We start from the raw sequence: 20,313 nt of genomic DNA, 5'->3' as shown, positions 1-20,313 counted from the left end.
TCACTTTCTGCCATCAAAGGTAGTGCTGGCCATTTCTACTTAATGATAGAGCGGTCCTGTCATTTTGCTTCTATATGGGGCAACAAATGATCAGAAATATGGCCCTGGAGAGAAGAAGGGTCCTGGAGAGCTCTGAATTATAACTCAGAGTTCAGATTTTGTATAATTACGATTCAGAGTTACGTTTCTTGCCCTCCATTTATAGAAGCAGCCACCACAGGGCAAACTAACAGAGCATCTCCTGGACATGTGAGGGTGTTTTTGGCAATGAGTCAGACAGACCAATAGATGCTTATGTGCTTTCTGGCTGGTTTTAAAATGATGTACGTCTCCTGACTCCCAGTTTAGCATGTGCGAGACGGAGAACAATGGTAAGTGGCACAAGCATTGAAATAGTTCTTTAAAGTATGCAATCGTACATCCTTGAGACACTTGTTGTTTGGTAAAAGAAGCCTCTGAAACAGGGAAGAGAAGGCAGGTGAATAGATGCAGCAGGAAGCAACTGGTTACCTGGAAAAAAAGAAGTGGCTTTCTTATTGGTAAAGTTGGAGTTCTGCCTTTTGGAGATGGATGTGGCAGTTTGTGGGTGAGCAGGAAGTAACTCAGCAATAAAGCAATCTCCCTTCGATACTGACGTTTCCTTTAGAAACTGAGGAGGGAAGGAGCAGATAAGCACGAATATAACCTTCCATTTTTGTGTTTCTGCAATTATTTACAAAGTAATTAAAGCAAAAGCTTTCTTTACCTAAGAGAAGCACAAACATAATGGCTTGCATATAGTAAAGATCATGAGTGTAATTTATTTACTTACCGTTACAGACCATCTAATCTGTGCTTTTAGACATCGTTCACAGATCTGGTACCTGGCTTGTCAAAGTACACTCTGAAAGGAAATGTCAAATCAGAGGTTCAAAAACTGACATTTGGCGACCAAACTCTTTTTGTCTACCACCAGGTTTTTCTGCGGAGACTGTAGAGCTCTTCTTCCTTGGCTCCTGCTCAGTGAGATCAGCTATGGAACACACTCAAGAACACGAAGCATGCCTTGAGCAAACGCAGAAGTACTGTGTGGAGAGACCAATATATAACCAAGAGATCTTGCAAGGGCAACTACGCAGGCGGGGGAGAACACCTCAGACTTTAAGGCAGAAGATTGCACACTCTTGTCGGTAGGGTTTTGTGTCTTCTGTTTGTTTTATTGGTTAGAGCCATTCTGGTTCTTAATTTGTCCATGCACATAGCTGGTAATTCCTTCAAAGAAACCTAAAAGATCAAAACCCTGCTTTGATTTTCAGAGAGACCATGATGAAGTTATGTATGTGTTTTTATATGGCGATATGGAACTATATTAAAAACGGTTGGGTAAATTAGTTGAATTGCCTTCATTAAAGTGAAAAGGAAAATATGCAGCATAGGAATGTGAAGTATTAGTCAAGTCATGTGACATGTGAATTCATAAGACCCAGGAAAATATCTGTCCTTCTTTTTACGTGGAAATACTTATGGGCAAATTAATCCTGCTCTAGTGGTTGGCAACCCTGCCCAGAGCAGGGGGGTTGAAACTAGATGATCTTTAAGGTCCTTTTCAACCCAGGCCATTCTCTGATTCTATGATTCTATGAAATCTGTGCTTCACATGAGCGTTTCACAGAAGAAGAATGGAAGTGTGTGAGAGCTGTGTAGAAGTCCTTATTATTAGCTTAATAAGGACTTCATAGAGGTACTCTGTAGCTTTTAACTAACTGTTGTGGAACCTAAGTATCATCTGGTTTAACATAAAATGTCTTTAACTGTGAAACTTGCTCTGTGGTGCCAGGGGAGAATGGAGAGAAACTTCTTCTAGTTAAGTTTTCCTTAGCTTTATACTCATCAGTGCTTCATTTGCAGAGTTTACACAGTTGTTTGCCAGAACCTTGTTCTGCAAGACAACAAATGATTTCTGCCTATTTGTCTGTTGAATATTCCTGTTCCCATGATTTGACGTTTAGAGATTTGCTTTGATTAATGGAATGACCATTCTAATGGTCATGGCACCTAATTCCACCTCAAAAGAATGTATCTGTCCCAAATTAAAATATATGGAACAAAATCCTCCTGAGCTGTGACTTCCTGCAGTTCAGTATGTTGAAACGTGAAGTGTGGGTGACTCTAGTTCCTCTCTCACTTGTAGCAGTAAGCTTCTTCACTATGCCATTTAGTTCCATGAGTATTTGGAAATATTAACGAATCTCTGCGGTTCTCTTGCAGTTCCCCTACTCAGAGAAGCATTTATATACTCCCCGTGTTATATTTTTGCCCAAGGTTAAACTTTCTTACCACAGTGAAATCAACGTATGATGCATGGCAGTGCTGAATAGAGATATATATTTCTTGGCTCTGTTCATTTGTCATGAGTCAGGGTTTCAAAAGGTTAATAACTCTGCTAAAAGACACAGGGATCAGTGTTGCTGACTTCAGTGCCTTTTCTTCCAGGGTAAAGGAGGGTTAGTTCTCAAGTAGCTTTAAAATTAGCCTGTCAGTACATGACAGTAAAAAGCATTAATAAAACAGTAGTAAAAAATGTAAAAATGTCAAGTTATAATAAAAAAGCATAAAGCACGGAGGCGGTAAATAAAAATAGGAAGAAACACAGTAAAGTATTTTGAGATGTATGAGGGGAAAGCACTATTTGAAAGGAAGTTATCCTTGGGATTGTTACTAGAGAAATCATCTCAGCCACAAGTACTGGGTGACTGTCCAGTTGCTCACGGACTTGAAGTTTCACTTCCCTCTGAACTTCAGCCTCACAAGACTGTGATTCTCTTCTCCAGAGCCATAAGGTTTGTGAGCAGCAGCCAACGTGATAAAGGACTGACTTAATTGGAGTCACAGTTGTTTGTGCTTAAGCTTTGTGCAGAAGTCTCTGTAATCAGGGATCTGAGTCTGCGTTTCACGGAGCTGTTGTCCTGCGTAGGGATGAAATACATTTTTTTTGACCTGCTATTGCCTAACTTTTTCTTTCTGCTTTGTCTTTTCAGTTGTTCCTCTAAGAAAGCCAAGTCTCATCTTTACAGTTTCTTACCAATTTTAAAATGGCTTCCCCGTTACCCAGTGAAGGAATACTTATTAGGAGACATTATCTCAGGTATAAGCACTGGAGTTATGCAGCTTCCTCAAGGTGGGTATCTCCCTGCATTTATTCATCCTCTTCTTTGATTTTCTGTGTATACTTTTATGGTAGTGGTTGGCTTCTTGAACACGTGTTCATGAAAATAATATGGGCCTTTCAGATGCGTTTGTGGAGGTCAGTACAGCATCCTGCAGACTAGCCCATAATGAGCATTCCCTCAAATTTAAAGTCAGCATTATGCAGTGAACTCTCTGAAAGAAGCTTACCTTTCTGATCAATACCCACAGTTCTTAATGACAGAAAAACTTTTCAGTTTAAATGCATGTTTAAACATTTGCTTAGTGCTCCTAATTATCTTCTGATCTCATTGTGAAAATTGTTGCAAATTCCCTGCAGAGGGTAGCAGTATCTAATAGACATAACAGACCTAGTATTTCAACGGTAGTTCCAGCAGGGTAATCCTCAGGGGAGCAGCCGTTGCAGAGGAACCAAACTGAAATCAGTCAGAAGAATGCTCAAGAAACCAGAGACTGATCCCTCTTTTTATTTTAAGGATAGAAGCCACCGGTTTAAGCTGTAACATAGTGGTGGGCAACGATTTGCATGGTGGAAATAAATCAAGAGTAGCTTGTGTAACAACAATGCAAATCTGTGGAATTTCTATGAATTTAGTTGGAAGCTTTACACCCAGTGGAGCCAGGCTCTGAAGCAACAGCAGACTCTATAGAAGATGAAGAGAAAACCTGTTTTCACTGCTCTGTTCAGTTCTTGGTGACTGGTGTGAAGCCTTTTATTTAGCCTGACACTTTACTGTCAGCAATTTCAGAACCGCTACGGCGTTGAAAAGTGACAGTATTTTTATTGCAGTGCTGTTATGGGGTGCCATCATTTCTCTGGGAATGGCAGCTTCATGACAACTGCTACAGTCCCAGTAGATTTCCCTGGGAGGTCTTGGATTGGAAAGAATCCTTGGTTTTGTACAGAGCCCAGTCCCAGTGGGATCCTCATGCTGAGGGTAATTACACATACATAAGTTTACTTGTGTTTTGGCTTATTTCATATTTCCACCTCATTCATTGTTTTTTAGGCTGAATCAGGCCTGAAGAATGAATCTATAAATCTGAGAAACCTAGATTTTGATAGGGGGTGACCCATTAAAGGAATGGAGTATTCTAACAGTGCAATTGACCTTTTTATTTCTGCAGCTTCCCAGATTTATAATTCTTTTATAATTAAGGATGTTTTTTCTTACACAAACATTAACATCAATTTAACTTATCTTAAACTGGTAAGTTATGTGGTTAACTGTTAGATAAATCTGTTGTGCACTGGGCACAAACATCACCAGTTGTATACCAAGACACAGTTCACGTGATGACCAGATAAGGGCACTAAAAGTGGTCAGGAGTGAACTTTATACTTAATTTTGTGACTTTGTTTTAAACTAAACGTTATTCTTCCCTCCGGTGATAGCAGACATACCCTTGAACTGCTTCTAATCTTTCCCTTTCTGAAAAGACTTAAGTTGAACTTTTATTTTTCTGGAATGGATGTAATTATAGCAAGCATGAGGTCAAAGAAGCCTGGGAGTTATTCCAGAAGGAACTACAATTACCAGGGTGTTTGAGCAGTGAGCTCCTGTCATGTCAATATCTCTTCATTTCCTTGGCACTGACAGCGTTTAAAAAATGCCAGTACAAATGAAAAGGAAAGGGACTAAAAGGGTACTCAAATCGGGAACTTCACATTGACCCACCCTCCTGGACTGACACCACTAGCTTTCAGTTCTAGTCACTTTTCCTAGTAAGTTCATCACAATATTAAAGGCCGGGATGTTATGGTACGGGGTGTTCCGCTGGTGCTCTTGGCATGAGATAGCCCCTGGGACAAAAGATGTATGTGGGATGAGCTTCAGAAGTGCTTGATCAAAAGCACGTTGCTGCAAGAGAATAACACCATCGCCAGTCCAGTTCTGTTAGGAATAGGAATTCTTGGTTAGGTTAGGTCTCAAATGTTGTTTAAGACAGGAGCAAGACCCCATGAGCTATTACACAGCACAAGAGAACTTGGATAACACAGAAGATCATTTCCAAGCTTGTGCTTTCAGGATAAACCTAATGCCTTGTCTCTCAACTTAAAAATAAATTAACAGGGAGAAGCATTTTAGAGTATCACTAGCTCTCCTTTGGGGGTGAATGTGGTGGTTTTACCCAGCTGGCCAGTTGAGCTCCACCACAACTGCTCTATCGCCCCCCCTCCTCAAAGGGAAAGGGGAAGAAAATACAATAAAAAGGGTTCAAAGGTTGAGATAAGGATGGGGAGATCACTTAACAATATTGTCATGGGCAAAACCAGACTCAGCATGGGGAGTTTAGAGAAATGTATTGCCTATTACTGACAAGCTAGGAAAGTGAGAAACAAAGAAAACACACTAAAAACATTTTCTCCCCCTCCACCCTCTTCCACCTCTTCCCCCCAAGTGGCGCAGGGCAACACGGAATGGGGGTTGTGGTCAGTCTATAACACTTCATCTCCACCACTCCTTGGTCACTCTGCCCCTGCTCCATGTGGGGTCCCTCCCACGGGATGCCGTCCTTCCCAAGCTGATCCTGCGGGGGCTGCCCACAGGCTGCAGCTCTTCAAGAACTGCTCCCACATGGCTCCGTACCACGGGGTCCATCCCCCAGGAGCAAACTGCTCCAGCACGGGTCCCCCACGGGCGGCAGCTCCCCCCAGACCCCCTGCTCCTGCGTGGGCTCCTCTCCACAGGCTGCAGCTCCGGCCCGGGGCCTGCTCCTGCGGGGGGCTCTCCATGGGCCGCAGCCTCCTCCAGGCCACATCCACCTGCTCCACCGGGGGCTCCTCCACGGGCTGCAGCTGCTCAGGACAGTTACACCCTGTATCATGGGATGCACGTGGTTTACCAGTGAGCCCAGTCCCATGACAAGCACCCGTTCAGTCCCATTGAGGGAGAGCACTGGGGGAGGTGTTCCTCAGTACTCTTCTCCCACAGCTTCATCCCCATGCTTGCCAGCTCCACCAACAAATGGGAATGGTGTGGATCACACTTCCATTGCATGGGGCTTGGCATGTCTAAACAACAAAAAGGACTTAATTTACTGAATACACTGGGAGAAATCCCAGGGTGTATAAGCTCAGTGTCCTTACAGAGCACAAGCAATGCTTCCCTGCTTGTTTTACACTTCAGAGCATGTTTTGTGGAACTGCAAACTTTTAGGTAATCCCACTCATTCTGGGATGAGGGGAGAAAGAGGAAGTGTTTAATCAGTCATAGGTTGCCATGAAGGTTATGTCTGATTAAAAAGGAGGAGAAAAACCAAACGTTCTGCTGGTTATGGTGTTTCAGGTTTGGCGCAGCGGGGGCTAGTTTATTATTTTTTTGACAGATCAGAACAAAAGCAATCAAAAGTGTTTGTTGGCCATTATGAAGTGCTTCCAGCTACAAAGGCAAAACAGTGAGTGCACAACTGTGCACATGCACACACAAACACGCCCACACACATCTGCAACACCTGTGATTTTAGACTTGTGGTTTCCTGAATTAAACCGCTCAGATTTCTGGGTGCTGTCCTACATTATTATACATATTTACGAATATTTCCTGCAAGCCTTACCTTCCAAATCTGTGATGTATCACCAATGTTCATATTAGATTAATTCAATTTTAGAAGGCTTAAATCCTTACACTTCAAATGTTTTTTTTCTGTTGTTTGCCTAACGTACATATTTGTATCTGTTTTCTAGGTTTAGCCTACGCTTTGCTGGCAGCTGTTCCCCCAGTGTTCGGCCTTTATTCTTCATTTTATCCTGTCTTTCTGTATACTTTTTTTGGGACCTCCAAGCACATATCAATAGGTATGTCTATATAGAGAATTGAAATTCTGTGTGCACGTCTAATAAAACTGTAAAAAAATAAAGGTGGATAAATAGAAAGTGTGGCTGTTTTCCATAAAGTCACATTTAAGTGAATAAGAGATGCATTGTTAATGCTTGACACGTTTGTGGGTTTAGCTGTTAATTTATCCATCCTACTTAAGAAAGAATAGAAGAGCATTTTTTTCAGATTAGATCTAGAAATGTGCACTGCGAACTCCTGAACTATAATTTCCTCTCTGTAGTCAACTCTCTGTGTGGCCACGAGTCTAATTTGCGTAACAGAAACTGAAATTAAAAAAAGATGGTATTTACTTACTTTAGAGGTCTGTGTTCAACATCTAAGTAGCTTTAATGTTGTTGAGTACTGGAGAAGACATTGGGACTGAAAACTACAATATTTATGTAGAAAACTATTATTATTTAATTACGCAGATCTATGCACGTCTTTATTAGGAAGCCTAGGAGTGTTCCTAAAAAGTGCCAGGATTCTAACCAATTGTTTTCTTCTCCCTCTGATTCCAGGCACTTTTGCTGTGATCAGTATGATGGTTGGCGGGGTTGCCGTTAGACAAGTGCCTGATGAGGTGATTTCTGTGGGCTATAACTCAACGAACACTACGTATGCCTCCGAATATTACAGCGACAGGGATTTCAAGCGGGTGCAGGTGGCTGTGACTCTCGCACTTCTTTCAGGAATTATCCAGGTACGTGCTTGCAGTTTGCTCTAAGAGGGCATGTTCAGCTGCTGCTGCCAGCCTTGGAGCTGCAAGGGGCACTGGGTCCTAGTGGATCCCCTTTCACCTGACACTTTAGCAGTGTGCTGTGCAGAATGCAGGCTGCTTCTTGGCAGCCACGTAGGAGGAGTGGTTTGTGGGGGGATACCTTGGAGGCAAGTCTGTGTCAGGGCATCATGGCTTGAGAGTGAAAAACAGGACCTCCCCTTTCATTTTTTTCTGTCCTGTCAGAAAAACTCTACCTGGTGTTCTCTGATATGTCCCTAAATGCATCCAAGTACACGTCTACATGTATTCCACGTGGCACCTGCCAGTGACGTGGAAGGTTTGGTGTGTTGATGGCTGCTTACTGACCTGTAGCTTTGGAAGAGCCAAGTTCAGGTCTGCCTGATCTGGCTGGGCACTGGGGTAAGAAGAGGTGTCCCGTAGTCTGTCTGCTATGTAGCAATGACGTTCAGGCTACAGTAAGACTCACACTGTTACTATTTCTCTTCTTCATTAGTTATGTTTAGGTCTCCTTCGATTTGGGTTTGTAGCCATCTATTTAACAGAGCCTCTGGTGCGAGGATTTACTACTGCTGCTGCAGTTCATGTCTTCACTTCTCAGTTAAAGTATCTCCTCGGAGTCAAGACTAGCCGATACAGTGGACCCCTCTCAGTTGTGTATGTAAGTAGCTACCTTTACTAAATATGCAAATTCCACATTGTCATGAACTATTATTTAAGCCTTTTCCTCCTGGAAAAAAAAAAGTATTTTGGCACTAATGAGTATTTCTTAATATGGTGTTAGCTCACTAATCCAGAAAACAGAAATACTAATTACCAAACAAATAGGAGGGAAAGTATACTTTCAAGATGTACGGCCAGGACCTTGATAATATTCTGATAGTTGCTGTAATTTTCCATCTGTCTTTTTTCAGCGACGTTTTTCTTCATTCTTTTTTTTCAGAGACCTCTCCAGAGGTCTTTTATTTCATTTCTTAAAATGCAGTGGAAGAAGGAGGAGTAATGGGTAGAGGAATCACCCTCTAGCAACTTGTGCGTTCCAGGAAGCTTCCTTTCCTAACGCCCTTTCTAATAATGTTTTCCAACTGAAAGATATTTGTAATAATGGCCAGTTCAGCAGTGTTGCAAGGTCATTGTTATTTCATCATATTACTATGGTAACCTCAATGATTGTATCAGCAGCTTTATCGCTTTAGAATGGTTTATGCAGCTCTAAATAGATGTGACTTGCCAATGAATATTTGAAGGTATTAGAAAAGGTTGGTATTCATTGCTTTCAGGTAGCTGCCAGTATGAAATGTGTGTGAAAATGCTGAGCATGAGATGTGGTTTAGTTTAGAGTTTTTCCCCATGATAGAGCTTTTTCTTCACATTTTTACCCCATTTGAGGAAGACTGATACTATAAATGATTGCAAGTATATCTCCCTCATTGAGATACTCTGAACTTCTGTATTTTATTGGAACAATGGGGGTTTTGGTGAGGCAGTGATTAGCTGTGGTTATAGATGTAGAATAAAAACAGCAGTGTATAATTTTTTCTTTTGTGGCACATTTTCTAATAAAACAAATACGATCTTCGTGTAGTAATTATGATACTTCTATTGTGTTACAGAGCATAGTTGCTGTGTTTTCAAAAATAACAACGACCAATGTTGCTGCACTGATTGTTGGATTAACGTGCATTGTCCTGTTGTTGATTGGCAAGGAAATCAATCTCCGCTATAAGAAAAAGCTCCCAGTTCCTATTCCTATGGAGATAATTGTGGTAAGTCGGTTGTGAAGTTCTTCAGCTAAATTATTTAATTATTCTAAAGCTGTAGAACTGATTTCATTTTCTATCAGGTCTTATTGGGCTTTAGGGTAACCTGTTGAACATCATTTGTTTGAGGCTTGATCCACTTTAATGTTTTGGTGCTCGTGAGGTTAGGCACTGATGTGCCCAAGTTTTAGGCATGAAGTCCCAAAGAGGAATTGAAAACCCAGTTAAACAGCCACAGTCCCCTGTGGTGATGGGAAGGCGGAGATTTGCTGTAAAACCCGCTCTACCCTGGAGTTTTGGCACCTGAATGAGTCTCTGCAAGACATGCCTCTGAGTGGCATGGAGTACAAGAGCTCAGAATCCCCTCCTGAAGGAGATGCTTATGGATGCTGGGTCCAGAGGTTCTGTAGGGCTTGCTTTCTTTTTAAAATGCCGTGGTAGAAAGAAAAGCAGGAACCAGTGGGTCTTGGTACTTGACCTTCCATTCTCTGTTTCTGAAACAGCTTTACCCATGTATTTTAGTGTAGTCATTCAAAACAAAATCAATGCTGCAGTCAGGTATCAGACTGTCTTAATAGCCCACACCTCACATAATCTTTCACCTTTAAAAGTGGCTGGATTTAAAAATGAGTTCTCAGGTAACCAGAGCTCTCAAACAACGTGCACAAAATCACAGCCAAGGAAGGGAGTAGCTGAAGGCATGAATGCAGTCTTGACAGAAGGAACAGAGAAGGGGGATGCTGTTGAGAGATGACACAGATGTTGTACTAGAGTGTTATTTGATAGAAAGACAACAGCAAAGCAATCTCATACCTGCAGCTTTCATTGCTGCTGCACCAGTTATTTTTGTAGATAACGTGCATGCTGCACACATGCAAATATGGCAGTGCGGACCCCCTTGACTTGTCCTTGCATTGAATTTCTTAGTACATGCTTTTCTGTGTCTGTTTCCCAACGCATGCTGGGCTGGCTCAAGCAAAGGGAATCTGAGTGATTCAGTTCATATCATAGCATGCACGTTAACTGTTTCCGAAAAAAAAAAAAATAAAACCAGTGAGTTGAGGGTGATGGAGGGAAAATTGTGAAACTTCCTCCTTTTATCTGCTTCTGTACTCCCTAGCTCTTGGAAAACTGACAAATAAATGCAGTCCCTTATGTGTATTTATAATAAGCTAACTGTTACTAGTTCTTCGGATGTTTTGCTAGATGATGATGTGTTTATGTTTTTTAGGTTATTATTGGCACAGGAGTTTCAGCTGGAATGAATCTGACTGAATCATATGGAGTGGATGTTGTAGGGAATATTCCTCAAGGGTAGGGGTGATATTCTTATCCAACCTATACCTTTTCCATACAGCATGTACATTTTATTCTAGTAATTTGTAACCTTTTATTTATTCTCCAAGGTTAAGAGCACCAGCAGTTCCTGAGATTCAGCTCATCCCAGCAATATTTGTGGATGCAATAGCAATAGCAATAGTTGGATTTTCAATGGCTGTATCAATGGCCAAGATCTTTGCCCTTAAACATGGTTACACCATTGATGGGAATCAGGTAAAAGTATTCGAGTTTTTCTAGTGATGATTCTCAGTACTGCCTTCATTATTTCTCCATTAAAGTAGAAGGGGATAATAGACAAAAGAGGTTTTCTTTCATTGTGGAATCGGGTCAGGTTTTTGACAGCCTACACATTTAAATGCCAGGAGTGATTTTAAACTCTTCTGGCTGTGCTCTAATAACCAATTTCACTTCTAACTTTGTTTTGGGAAACTTCTGTTAAAGTTGGATGTGTGCATGAATATTAGTTGTTGGGACAGCCGATACTTAGGCTACTATCCTGATGGGCAGCTATTTTACTTATACTTTCTTTCACAGCAAAGCATAGAGTTCCCATTTGATAAATACAGTGTCTTCCTGAGTTAAGTATCTAGATCTATTTTATTCAGAAGATTCCAGATGGTATGGTTTAACATCACCTGGATGTTAAACTATAGAACTCCTTGTCACAGGATGTAATGCATGCCAAGTGTTTGTTTAAATGAAACAAAACATTATTTGTAGCGGACAACATTATTTGTATGAGAAACCATTTTTGTTTCAATTTTAGTGTTAAAATTCAAGTTATCCTGGAGTTGAAGAAATTCTTGAAAACAAGCAATCCTATCGTTCACTTTAGTTTTTAGTCTGACTTGAAACAGTAACATTTAAGGATGAGAAATGTCTTCAGCACTTCATCAGATACTTCATTTAACAGAAGATTTAACATGCATTACCTGGTGTGAGAACCACAAGTGTAAGCTATGATAAGGTTGCTAGCAAGCACTGTAAATAAGAGGTGGTAGTTATTATGTATAGGTAGCTCCACCTTCGTACAGTTGCTAGGTATAACTGCCTTGTGTTTTGCTCTGTTGTTTGACACAGGAACTTATTGCCTTGGGAATATGCAACTCTGTGGGGTCGTTTTTCCAAAGCTTTTCAGTCACTTGTTCAATGTCTCGGAGTCTTGTTCAGGAAAGCACTGGTGGAAAAACTCAGGTACGTAAACCAAAATTTTGAGCCAAAGTTTGCTTTTTTTTTTTGGACCTCCAAAGCAAAAAGTCTGGAGCTTCAGTAAACTGCCCTATTCTTGGCCTGGGGCCAAAAGAAATAACTGGAGTTGCTCCTGTTTCATATCCAGGTTGGGCCAAGATAGAAAGCTGCATGACAAGGGAAATGGACAAATTGAGTGGGAGGGATCGAAAGCTTGACTAACCAGCCCTTTGGAAAGTACAAGAGTGGTTAGCTGATCAGTAATACTGCCCTTCTGGGGCACATCTTTGTACGTAGATGTAATTTCTTGCTTTTTTTTGATCAGATTGCAGGTGCACTCTCTTCAATTATGGTTCTGTTGGTAATTGTGGCTATTGGATACCTCTTTGAACCACTTCCACAGGTAATGTAGTTTTGCCTGTTAGGCATGGCATGTCAGTGAACAGAAGCCAGCTAGTATTGCTTAAAACAGAGTGAGGTGGATGATTAATAAGAAATACAGTTAGGGCTTGACCCAGAAACCTTTAAATTTTGTATACGTTTTTGCTGTAAGTTAAACTAGCAATGAATAAATATTTTGAAGGATCCAGCATGCTTTTTTTTCCCTTTCTTTTGTTAGTTCTTTTTAATATTGGCCATTCTAGACTCTGTCTAAAACACAAAACTGGTATCTTCAAATAATGCCCCTTGGATTACAGCATAAGAATTCTGGGAAGAGGTTAAAAAATTAAAAGAAAATAACAGATGAGTTGGGAAGGGTTGAGGCTGAATGATGGCTCAGCATGACAAGTTGCTTTTACTGCAGTTTTACTTATTTGTATAAAAATATGTTTTTGTGTGTAGATATATATTGATTTAAAAAATAAACTTGGTTCTCGTGTCATGCACAGGACAATATGCATTTCATTTATTTATTAATAAGAGTATGTTGGTTTACACCTACATGACTGTCACAGGAATTGTTGCAAGATATTGAAGAGAAACTTGAAGTTGAGATTATAGTCTAGCTACTTTAATGGCAGTAGCACGAAGCTCAGGAATATATGATTTCTCTTGTAAGGAAAGAGTAAATCAAGCTGTGATGAATCTGGCTTGCCATTTCTGTGGCTGCTGGAAAAGTGTATCTCCACTGAACTTCTCAAAAAGTTGTTTTTTAAATGGACCATCTGTTCAGTAGACTTGTATCAGTTTTACAAAGCACAGAAAACAGTTTTTTTTTTGATGCTTTGAAGTTCTTATTGGCAGTTGTTTTATTTTGCTTCTGAAAATAGCATTTGTGTAATATTCCTAGACAGTGCTAGCTGCAATTGTAATGGTGAACCTGAAAGGAATGTTTAAGCAGTTTGGAGATATTGCACACTTCTGGAAAACCAGTAAGATCGAACTGGTGAGTAATGTACAGCTCAGTGCATATATTTTCCTGTATTAAATGTGCTGCTGCTCTTCTTCCTATCCTCTAAAACAGGGTAGAAACTTACGGAGGAGTTACAGCTTGGTGTTGCTTTGCAGAAGAACATAAGACATTGAGTTGTAAGTACCCTAGGAGAGTGATCCATTGCAGACAAGAATGTTTTTGTTGTTGTTCACCAACCTTTAACTCAGGTCAGAAGTAGTTAGCTGTGTTAAAAGCAAAGCTTGTGCAGTGTTGCTATAGGAACTGTACTGAATGCTGTGGAGAATGCCTGAGAAGAATTTGAAATAGATTAACAAAGGAAACTACTTGAAGGTATTTGTCATCTTTGAAGACAAACCAAAAACCTGTCCAAAGTAGTTTTCTGCATTAACTGGCAGCATGTTTGTTGTTGACCCAAAGCAAGAAGATCCGTAATTTGCAGCAGTGGCTGTTGAGACTGCCGTGCTTACTTCTGGGGGAACTCGGAAACGTGACAGAGACCACAACGTACAGACACATAGGTAGTCCTTGACCATGTGAAGCAGATAAGCAACTTCAGGAGTTACTTGCCATCATATATATCATCATTTCCAAGACTCCAGACAACCAGAGAACTAGATCCTTGAGATTATCAGAAGTAAATGATGATCTCAAGAAGTAATGTTCACATTTTGGCTGAGCTGCTCTGTACAATCTGAGGAGCTGTCCCTCTGGCTCAGAAAGGCAGCTGGTAGTTTTCTATATGGTATGACACACAACTTAGCACATTTAAAGCATTCGGTTCTCCCTTTTTCAATAGCAAGCTCCTCTGACTTTTTCCTGATTCCCTTCCATGCAACAGTTTGTCTCCTCCGGAGGAACAGAGAGAGTTGTTCTGGAGTTCTTAGGGCCATCCTCCTGTGTGTATTTTATACATACAGCTGACAGTTCACACTGCAAAATACCAGGGTTTGCAACATGGCCAGTCCTACTGCTCAGAAAAAGATGGCAGTAAAGGAGAGCTACTTTTGCAGGCCCTGCTTTTTTTTTTTAATCCTACAGTGTTGGGAGTCTGAGAGTAACGCATCATTCCTTGTAAAACAGGACTTAGGGTGTTAATTAATAAGGGATGATTTGTCAGATGTTATGTGAGTGCATCTTGAGCATCTATGCCCTTCTCAAAGGTTAAGGCAATTATAGTTTGCTATCATGATGACTTGCATTGTAGCCTGGTCCTGAACAGAAGAGATGCACAGGCTTCAGTCTGGCTTACGCTATTGTGTGTGCTTTCAACAGAAAGGGATGCATATTAATTTGGAGCTTTTCTTTCCTTTAGGCCATCTGGGTGGTAGCTTTTGTGGCTTCTCTCTTCCTGGGACTAGACTATGGTTTGCTTACTGCAGTAACGTTTGCAATGATAACCGTTATTTACAGAACACAAAGGTCAGATTTCTTCTTTAAAAAATTAGTGTTTGTTGGTCTTCTCCGCGGTTTTTGTTTGTTTAAGGAATGCAGATAAGCAGTAGGCCTTTCCACCCCCTTCAGCTGCATGCAGCATAGAAACTGCTTCATAATGTAGGTCATGCAGGGCATAACCCCCTTGATCCAGGGGTTCAAATTCTGTTTTTCTGAGAACAAAATTTCTGGAAATCATGAGACTCACAACTTCAATAATAAAGAGATAATTTTTAGATTTCCTAATCTTATTTACATTGTCTTTAATGCCTGGAATTCAGAACTTGAAGCCTGCTCGATGAGAGAGGTTCATTAAATGTTTACATTTTGTGTGCACTGTCTCAGTACAGAAGAAGTTGTCAGATTATCACTAGCTAAATGTTTCGGTGTTTTATAAGAAAGATCTAATTCACCATGAAAAGCATCCCCACCCTTCAGGTTTTTCAAGTCACTTCTTGCTCCCAAATCAAAACTTCTACTGTGAAGCTTTCCAGATCTAGAGCAGAATGATTTCTTGCATGTGTGGATAGGATTTCACCTGTTACATGAGGCTTCTAGGCTCAAGGCTTTGGATATCTAGATAGAAAATCTACAAAAGTGTTGGTTTCCATCCCCATCGGAATGAAACCACACTGTGAAATTTCCACTCTGCCTAAATAAGAGTATTCTTCTGCCAGCTGTGTATGGCTTGGTCCTTTTAACCAGAGCAGTGATGTATTTTGCTGTCATACTGCCTCTGAGTTGGGGATGTTCAGCTTCTCAGGCACGCTTGTCCCAGGAGCAGAACGGCTTTTTGAAATTGAAGCACGGTTTGTGCCAGTGTGAGCTGCCGTATTTATAAGATGGTCAATGGAGTCGCACCAGTTTACACCAAAGAAAATTTACTCTGTAACTTTGCAGGTCCATGCTTTTCAGCAAATGACAACATCACGGTGCTAAGTTTCCAAATTGTTTCTGCATTGACAGAAGCAAACTTGACTCGTCACCAGATGGCCCCTCAGTTATGTGCCTTCCCCAAGCTGCCCGCTGCATTTGACTATGCTTAGATAAACCTGTAGCAAACAGAACAACTATTTAAAATAAATTTCAACCTGTATTAAGCACTCACTTCTCCAGTTTATGAGTGATAATACTGAAACAGTTGTTTCTATTTCTCTCCAGACCTCAATACAGAATCCTCGGTCAGATTCCTGACACAGATATCTACTGTGATGTGGAAGAGTATGAAGAGGTAGGAGTGTATTCTTCTGCCTTGAACAGTTTTATGCATTGGAACAAAGATAACGGTGGCAATTGGCTGCTTAACCCCACCACACTGCATATTTAGAGCTGTCTGTTCAGCATGCACCTGTGTTATGCTTGGGAGAAGAAAATAAATTTAATGTTACTAGTAAAAGCCGTACTGTTCAACGTGCTAGCTTTTGGTCCTGTGTGTACATTTAACCGGGAGGTGATCAAAAGAAGCCTTTATACTAGTTACATGGTACTAGCTAGTACAAAGTGGTAAGACTTACAGAAATACCTCTGCTAAACCTGCTGTGTAGTCAAATGTATACAAGACCACCTGCTTTAGTTGTGTGGCAGTATTAAATGAAACGTGCAGATAGCAGGACCCAAATGGTTGTGTTCTTTAGCATTGCACAAGCTGTTCAGAACAGCATCTCCCTGCCTCCACCCATGCCCTGACGATTAAACATGATTGGTGACACAATTGCTTGCCATGCATTCAGCTTCTTATAAATGCAATTTTGTTCAACCAAAAGTCGGTGATGGCAGTATATTTTGTGAATATAGTGGATTTAACCATGCTGCATTTATTTGCAAACAGCAGCTATGATTTCCTGCACACTCTGTCATGTTCTCAGAGATGCTGCTATGAAGGGTACAAACCCCTTTACTCAGGAGCCAGTCTGTAAAAAAATACGTGAAAAAACCATGCTGTAATCTGAAAGCATTCTCTCACCAACAGTGCTGCTTTGAATATGATACGAAGCAAAAGTTTATGCGGGCATGTTTATAGCTGTAAACAAAGAAGAGGAAACTCAGCTTTTGTTATACTGAATGCAATTTGCATTTCCTACTCCTGTACAAAGATGGGGCTGGTAGCGTATGGCAGGCTGTATCTCTGCTGCTGGTCAGATCATTTTCATGTAAAATGTCAGAGTGCAGGCTGCTCAGAGATCGCTTCATTTAAAGTAAAGGAAAGACGTGATATTAAGATCTATGAAAAGGTGTGTTTAAAACCAAAGATTCCTAAAGGCTAAAACTAAAGGCTCTTGTTTTGGTAGCTGAGGACACAATAAAGAAAGAGAAGGAAGTTATGCCTGTAGATAGGGAGGCAAAAAGGAAGCCTTCCTAGATCTGCATGATTTCCTCACGTTAATACCATCTGCAGAGAGCAACATCAGAGAACTGAATACTAAATTCCTTTTTATGGCTGTACATTTCTTCATTATAAACAGAAGAAGTGTCACATGGCATTAATTCAGTGCAGTATGGCACTTAGAAACGTGGACACACTGATCTTCTAACTGGCTTTGCTCACAACAGTGCTGACCATCTTTGATACATTCCGATAGCCATCCAGGGTTGGCTGTTGGGCTGCATGTATGAGTAACACCATGTGCTGTGATCATCCATACAGGTGCTTTTCTTCTAGAGCAAGCAATACCTAACTGTGAACATCCATTTTTTTTTCCTTAGGTTAAAGAATGTCCTGGTATAAAAATATTTCAAGCTAATGCATCACTTTATTTCGCCAATAGCGAGTCGTACACAAGTGCACTGAAGAAAAAGGTGAGCGAAGCAAAATCTTTAATACCTGTTCCTTGAAAATTCAAAACATCTTTTGAAACATGCCCTTTAGCATAGCCCCTAATGCAGTGTTTCTCAGCCTGTCACCTCTGGTATGATATGAGAAGATGCGAGAAGGTGACCCTCCGGCCAACTGCAGATCATCTTAGCAAGCAACAAGATGGTGGGAGGGTATAAAGAGCATACAGAGCATTCCCCGCCTCCTGCCTGACCCACGTTGGACTGGGTGGGACTGGCAGTAGCAGAGCTAACTAAGGACAGAACTGCCTGGCCTGGTAGCGATTACACTCGTACTAACTTGTGAAAAATTTTTCTGTAGCTTCCATGACGAGTCTTGTACAAAACAGGTGGGGTGGTACTTCTCCACAAAGCAAGAGGTATTAGCAATTTATGTCCAAGTGCACTTCTCCCGCCTCTGCTTTCTGCACTCAAATCAGCATTCTGTTGAAATATGGCACCTCAGATCTCGAGAGAAGAATGTGATGCATCTCTTCCTCATCTTGTTAACATAGTGCTTGCGAAGATTATTCCTTCTTTCTTTATACTGTTCTCACCCCCACCAAGGGACACTGAATAATGCAGGCTTCTTTAAAATTTATGATAGTGATGAATTCAGTGCTAATTGATACTGCAACGTCATCCTAACAAGCTGGATCTTGTCTGATCATGGTTTCTTTTCATGGCAGACTGGAGTGGACCCTTGTGCCATATTAGCAGCAAGGAGAAAAGCGCAGAAGAAGCACGCCAGGGAAATAAAGAAGGCTAATGAACTCAAAAAGAAAGCTGTGTTGAAGCTAGTGAATTCTTCGGTAAATATTTACCTCTACTTTATCAGCTAACATGGTGCTTTTTGGTGTTACCATTCTCGTTTATACAAGGTACAGAGTGCTACTTGGGTAGGAAAACTTAGCGAACAAGCACTGTGCGGTGCGGACAGGCTGCTAAGGAGCAGCGTAAGGATCAGAGGCTGGTGGCTGGATTGGATAGTTGTGTGGAACCTCAATTACATTCAGATACCACGTTAGGGGAGCAGAGCTTTTCACACTGTCATAGTCTCAGCAGGGGTGTCAGCAGAAGGTGGAGGGATCCAACCTTTGCCACTCTCCCCTGCACATTCAGAATAATCATACAGAAATAAGACAAAAGAGAAGGTCCTGTAATAAATTTTGTTATCAGTTAAGAGGCGCCATCCACACTGCTGATCCTGGCATGGGTAACTGAGGCAGGAGCATTCAGAAGGGTTGTTTGAAACACGCTTGTGCTTTTGTCCATGTTTAAATTCATCCCCTTGGTGGGAGCTGGTGGGTGCTTATTATCAGGGAAAACCAAGCAAATGCCTAAGTTTGGAGCCTGATCGCTGGCTCTTCCTCTTAATATGTAGACCTCAGCAGGATGCGCAGGGCTAAGGCAAGGAAATAGAGCAAAAGTATATGAACAGGTGCCTGAATTTGGAAGCAAAGAGTAATTCACCCCCAAGATAATAGCTTTAAGCTGCTTGCATGTGACCGTAGAAAGGCTGGGTAGAGGAGACTAAGCCTTGATACAGGTAAAGCCAGTCCCTGTAATGGTTTAGAGCTGTACACCTTTTAAAGTCTGGCAGAACAGCTGTGTATGGGGAGGAAGGGGACCTACACTGAAGAAGTATTGGCTATCATTTAGCTTTATTTGTCTTCTCTCACAGAGTAATGACGTGGAAGGAAGTGTAAAACATGAGATAGCAAACGATGAGTTACCTGTAAATGGAAAATCTCTTGATGAGCTTGAACACTTCGTGGAGCCCAAAACAAACATCCACTCTTTAATTTTGGATTTCACCCCAGTGAACTTTGTGGATTCAGTTGGAGCAAAAACATTAAAATCGGTAAGTAGGGCTTTTTTTTTTGTCAAAAACGAAAACAGAAAACATGTAAGTTAGGTACCTGGTAGGGAACCTGTCATCATAGGATGTAAATGTCAACTCAGATACAATCCAGTATCTCACACAATCAGTGTTAATTCTGTAGCTCTGTAAGTTTCAGCTCAATACTGGGGAATGTGGAATGTGCATCTCTCACAGTAACTTGCTTACATCTTCCAGAATCACGATGTGCATAATGATAATGTGTTTAACTTCAACTTAACTCTATTGCAGATTATAAAAGAATACAAAGAAGTTTCAGTCCGTGTCTGTATTGCCAGCTGTAGCGGTGAGTTGAGTTTTTTTGTGAATCTGTGGGAGAGATTGTGTTTTATCTCTTGCCCTCTGTCCCTGAGTTTTCTCCTGCCAGTTGCCTCAGTAGTATCAGTGCTTATTTTGCATAACATTGAACTAAAATTCAATTTGAGGAAGAGCAAACCCATATGGATGAGAGCCTTCACTTCAGTGTAAGTGGAGTGCTAATGTAACGAGTTTTCTGAGGACTAGATCCTGCTCCCATCTCTTCCAGCTGGCAAATTGTAAATGGTGCACCTAATATTGTACCTTGAATTTGTTGTAAAAGCGTAATAAGAAAAGCCTGCAGTGTTCCAAGTTCCTGATATTTGGAATTGTAGCATTTTCAGCCAAGAACAGGCCTCTCTGTATGACTGGGAAAGAGAATTACTTTTTCGGAGTAGAAGTATAATGTGATTCATCCAGATATTTTAAATGTTTTAAGT

The 20,313-nt window shown here is 41.0% G+C and overlaps 1 protein-coding gene across 1 annotated transcript in view; it reads left to right on the top strand.

Moving 5' to 3' along the window:
- SLC26A5 (solute carrier family 26 member 5) overlaps positions 1-20,313 on the top strand; it is a 34,649-nt gene that overhangs the window by 12,415 nt on the left and 1,921 nt on the right. The window contains exons 3-19 of the mRNA XM_035549569.2: positions 956-1,169; positions 3,018-3,157; positions 6,875-6,985; positions 7,529-7,710; positions 8,243-8,407; positions 9,360-9,512; positions 10,738-10,820; positions 10,913-11,060; positions 11,928-12,041; positions 12,361-12,438; positions 13,327-13,422; positions 14,744-14,850; positions 16,024-16,093; positions 17,566-17,658; positions 18,363-18,485; positions 19,358-19,537; positions 19,808-19,862. Coding sequence (XP_035405462.1) covers positions 1,015-1,169; positions 3,018-3,157; positions 6,875-6,985; positions 7,529-7,710; positions 8,243-8,407; positions 9,360-9,512; positions 10,738-10,820; positions 10,913-11,060; positions 11,928-12,041; positions 12,361-12,438; positions 13,327-13,422; positions 14,744-14,850; positions 16,024-16,093; positions 17,566-17,658; positions 18,363-18,485; positions 19,358-19,537; positions 19,808-19,862 — 2,053 coding nt within the window. The 5' untranslated portion in view covers positions 956-1,014. The remainder of the gene's footprint in view (positions 1-955; positions 1,170-3,017; positions 3,158-6,874; positions 6,986-7,528; positions 7,711-8,242; positions 8,408-9,359; positions 9,513-10,737; positions 10,821-10,912; positions 11,061-11,927; positions 12,042-12,360; positions 12,439-13,326; positions 13,423-14,743; positions 14,851-16,023; positions 16,094-17,565; positions 17,659-18,362; positions 18,486-19,357; positions 19,538-19,807; positions 19,863-20,313) is intronic.

Source organism: Cygnus atratus, chromosome 1 (genome assembly GCF_013377495.2).
Source record: "Cygnus atratus isolate AKBS03 ecotype Queensland, Australia chromosome 1, CAtr_DNAZoo_HiC_assembly, whole genome shotgun sequence".
NCBI classification, from domain to species: Eukaryota; Metazoa; Chordata; class Aves; order Anseriformes; family Anatidae; genus Cygnus; species Cygnus atratus.
This window is presented reverse-complemented; position numbering and strand designations above follow the sequence as displayed.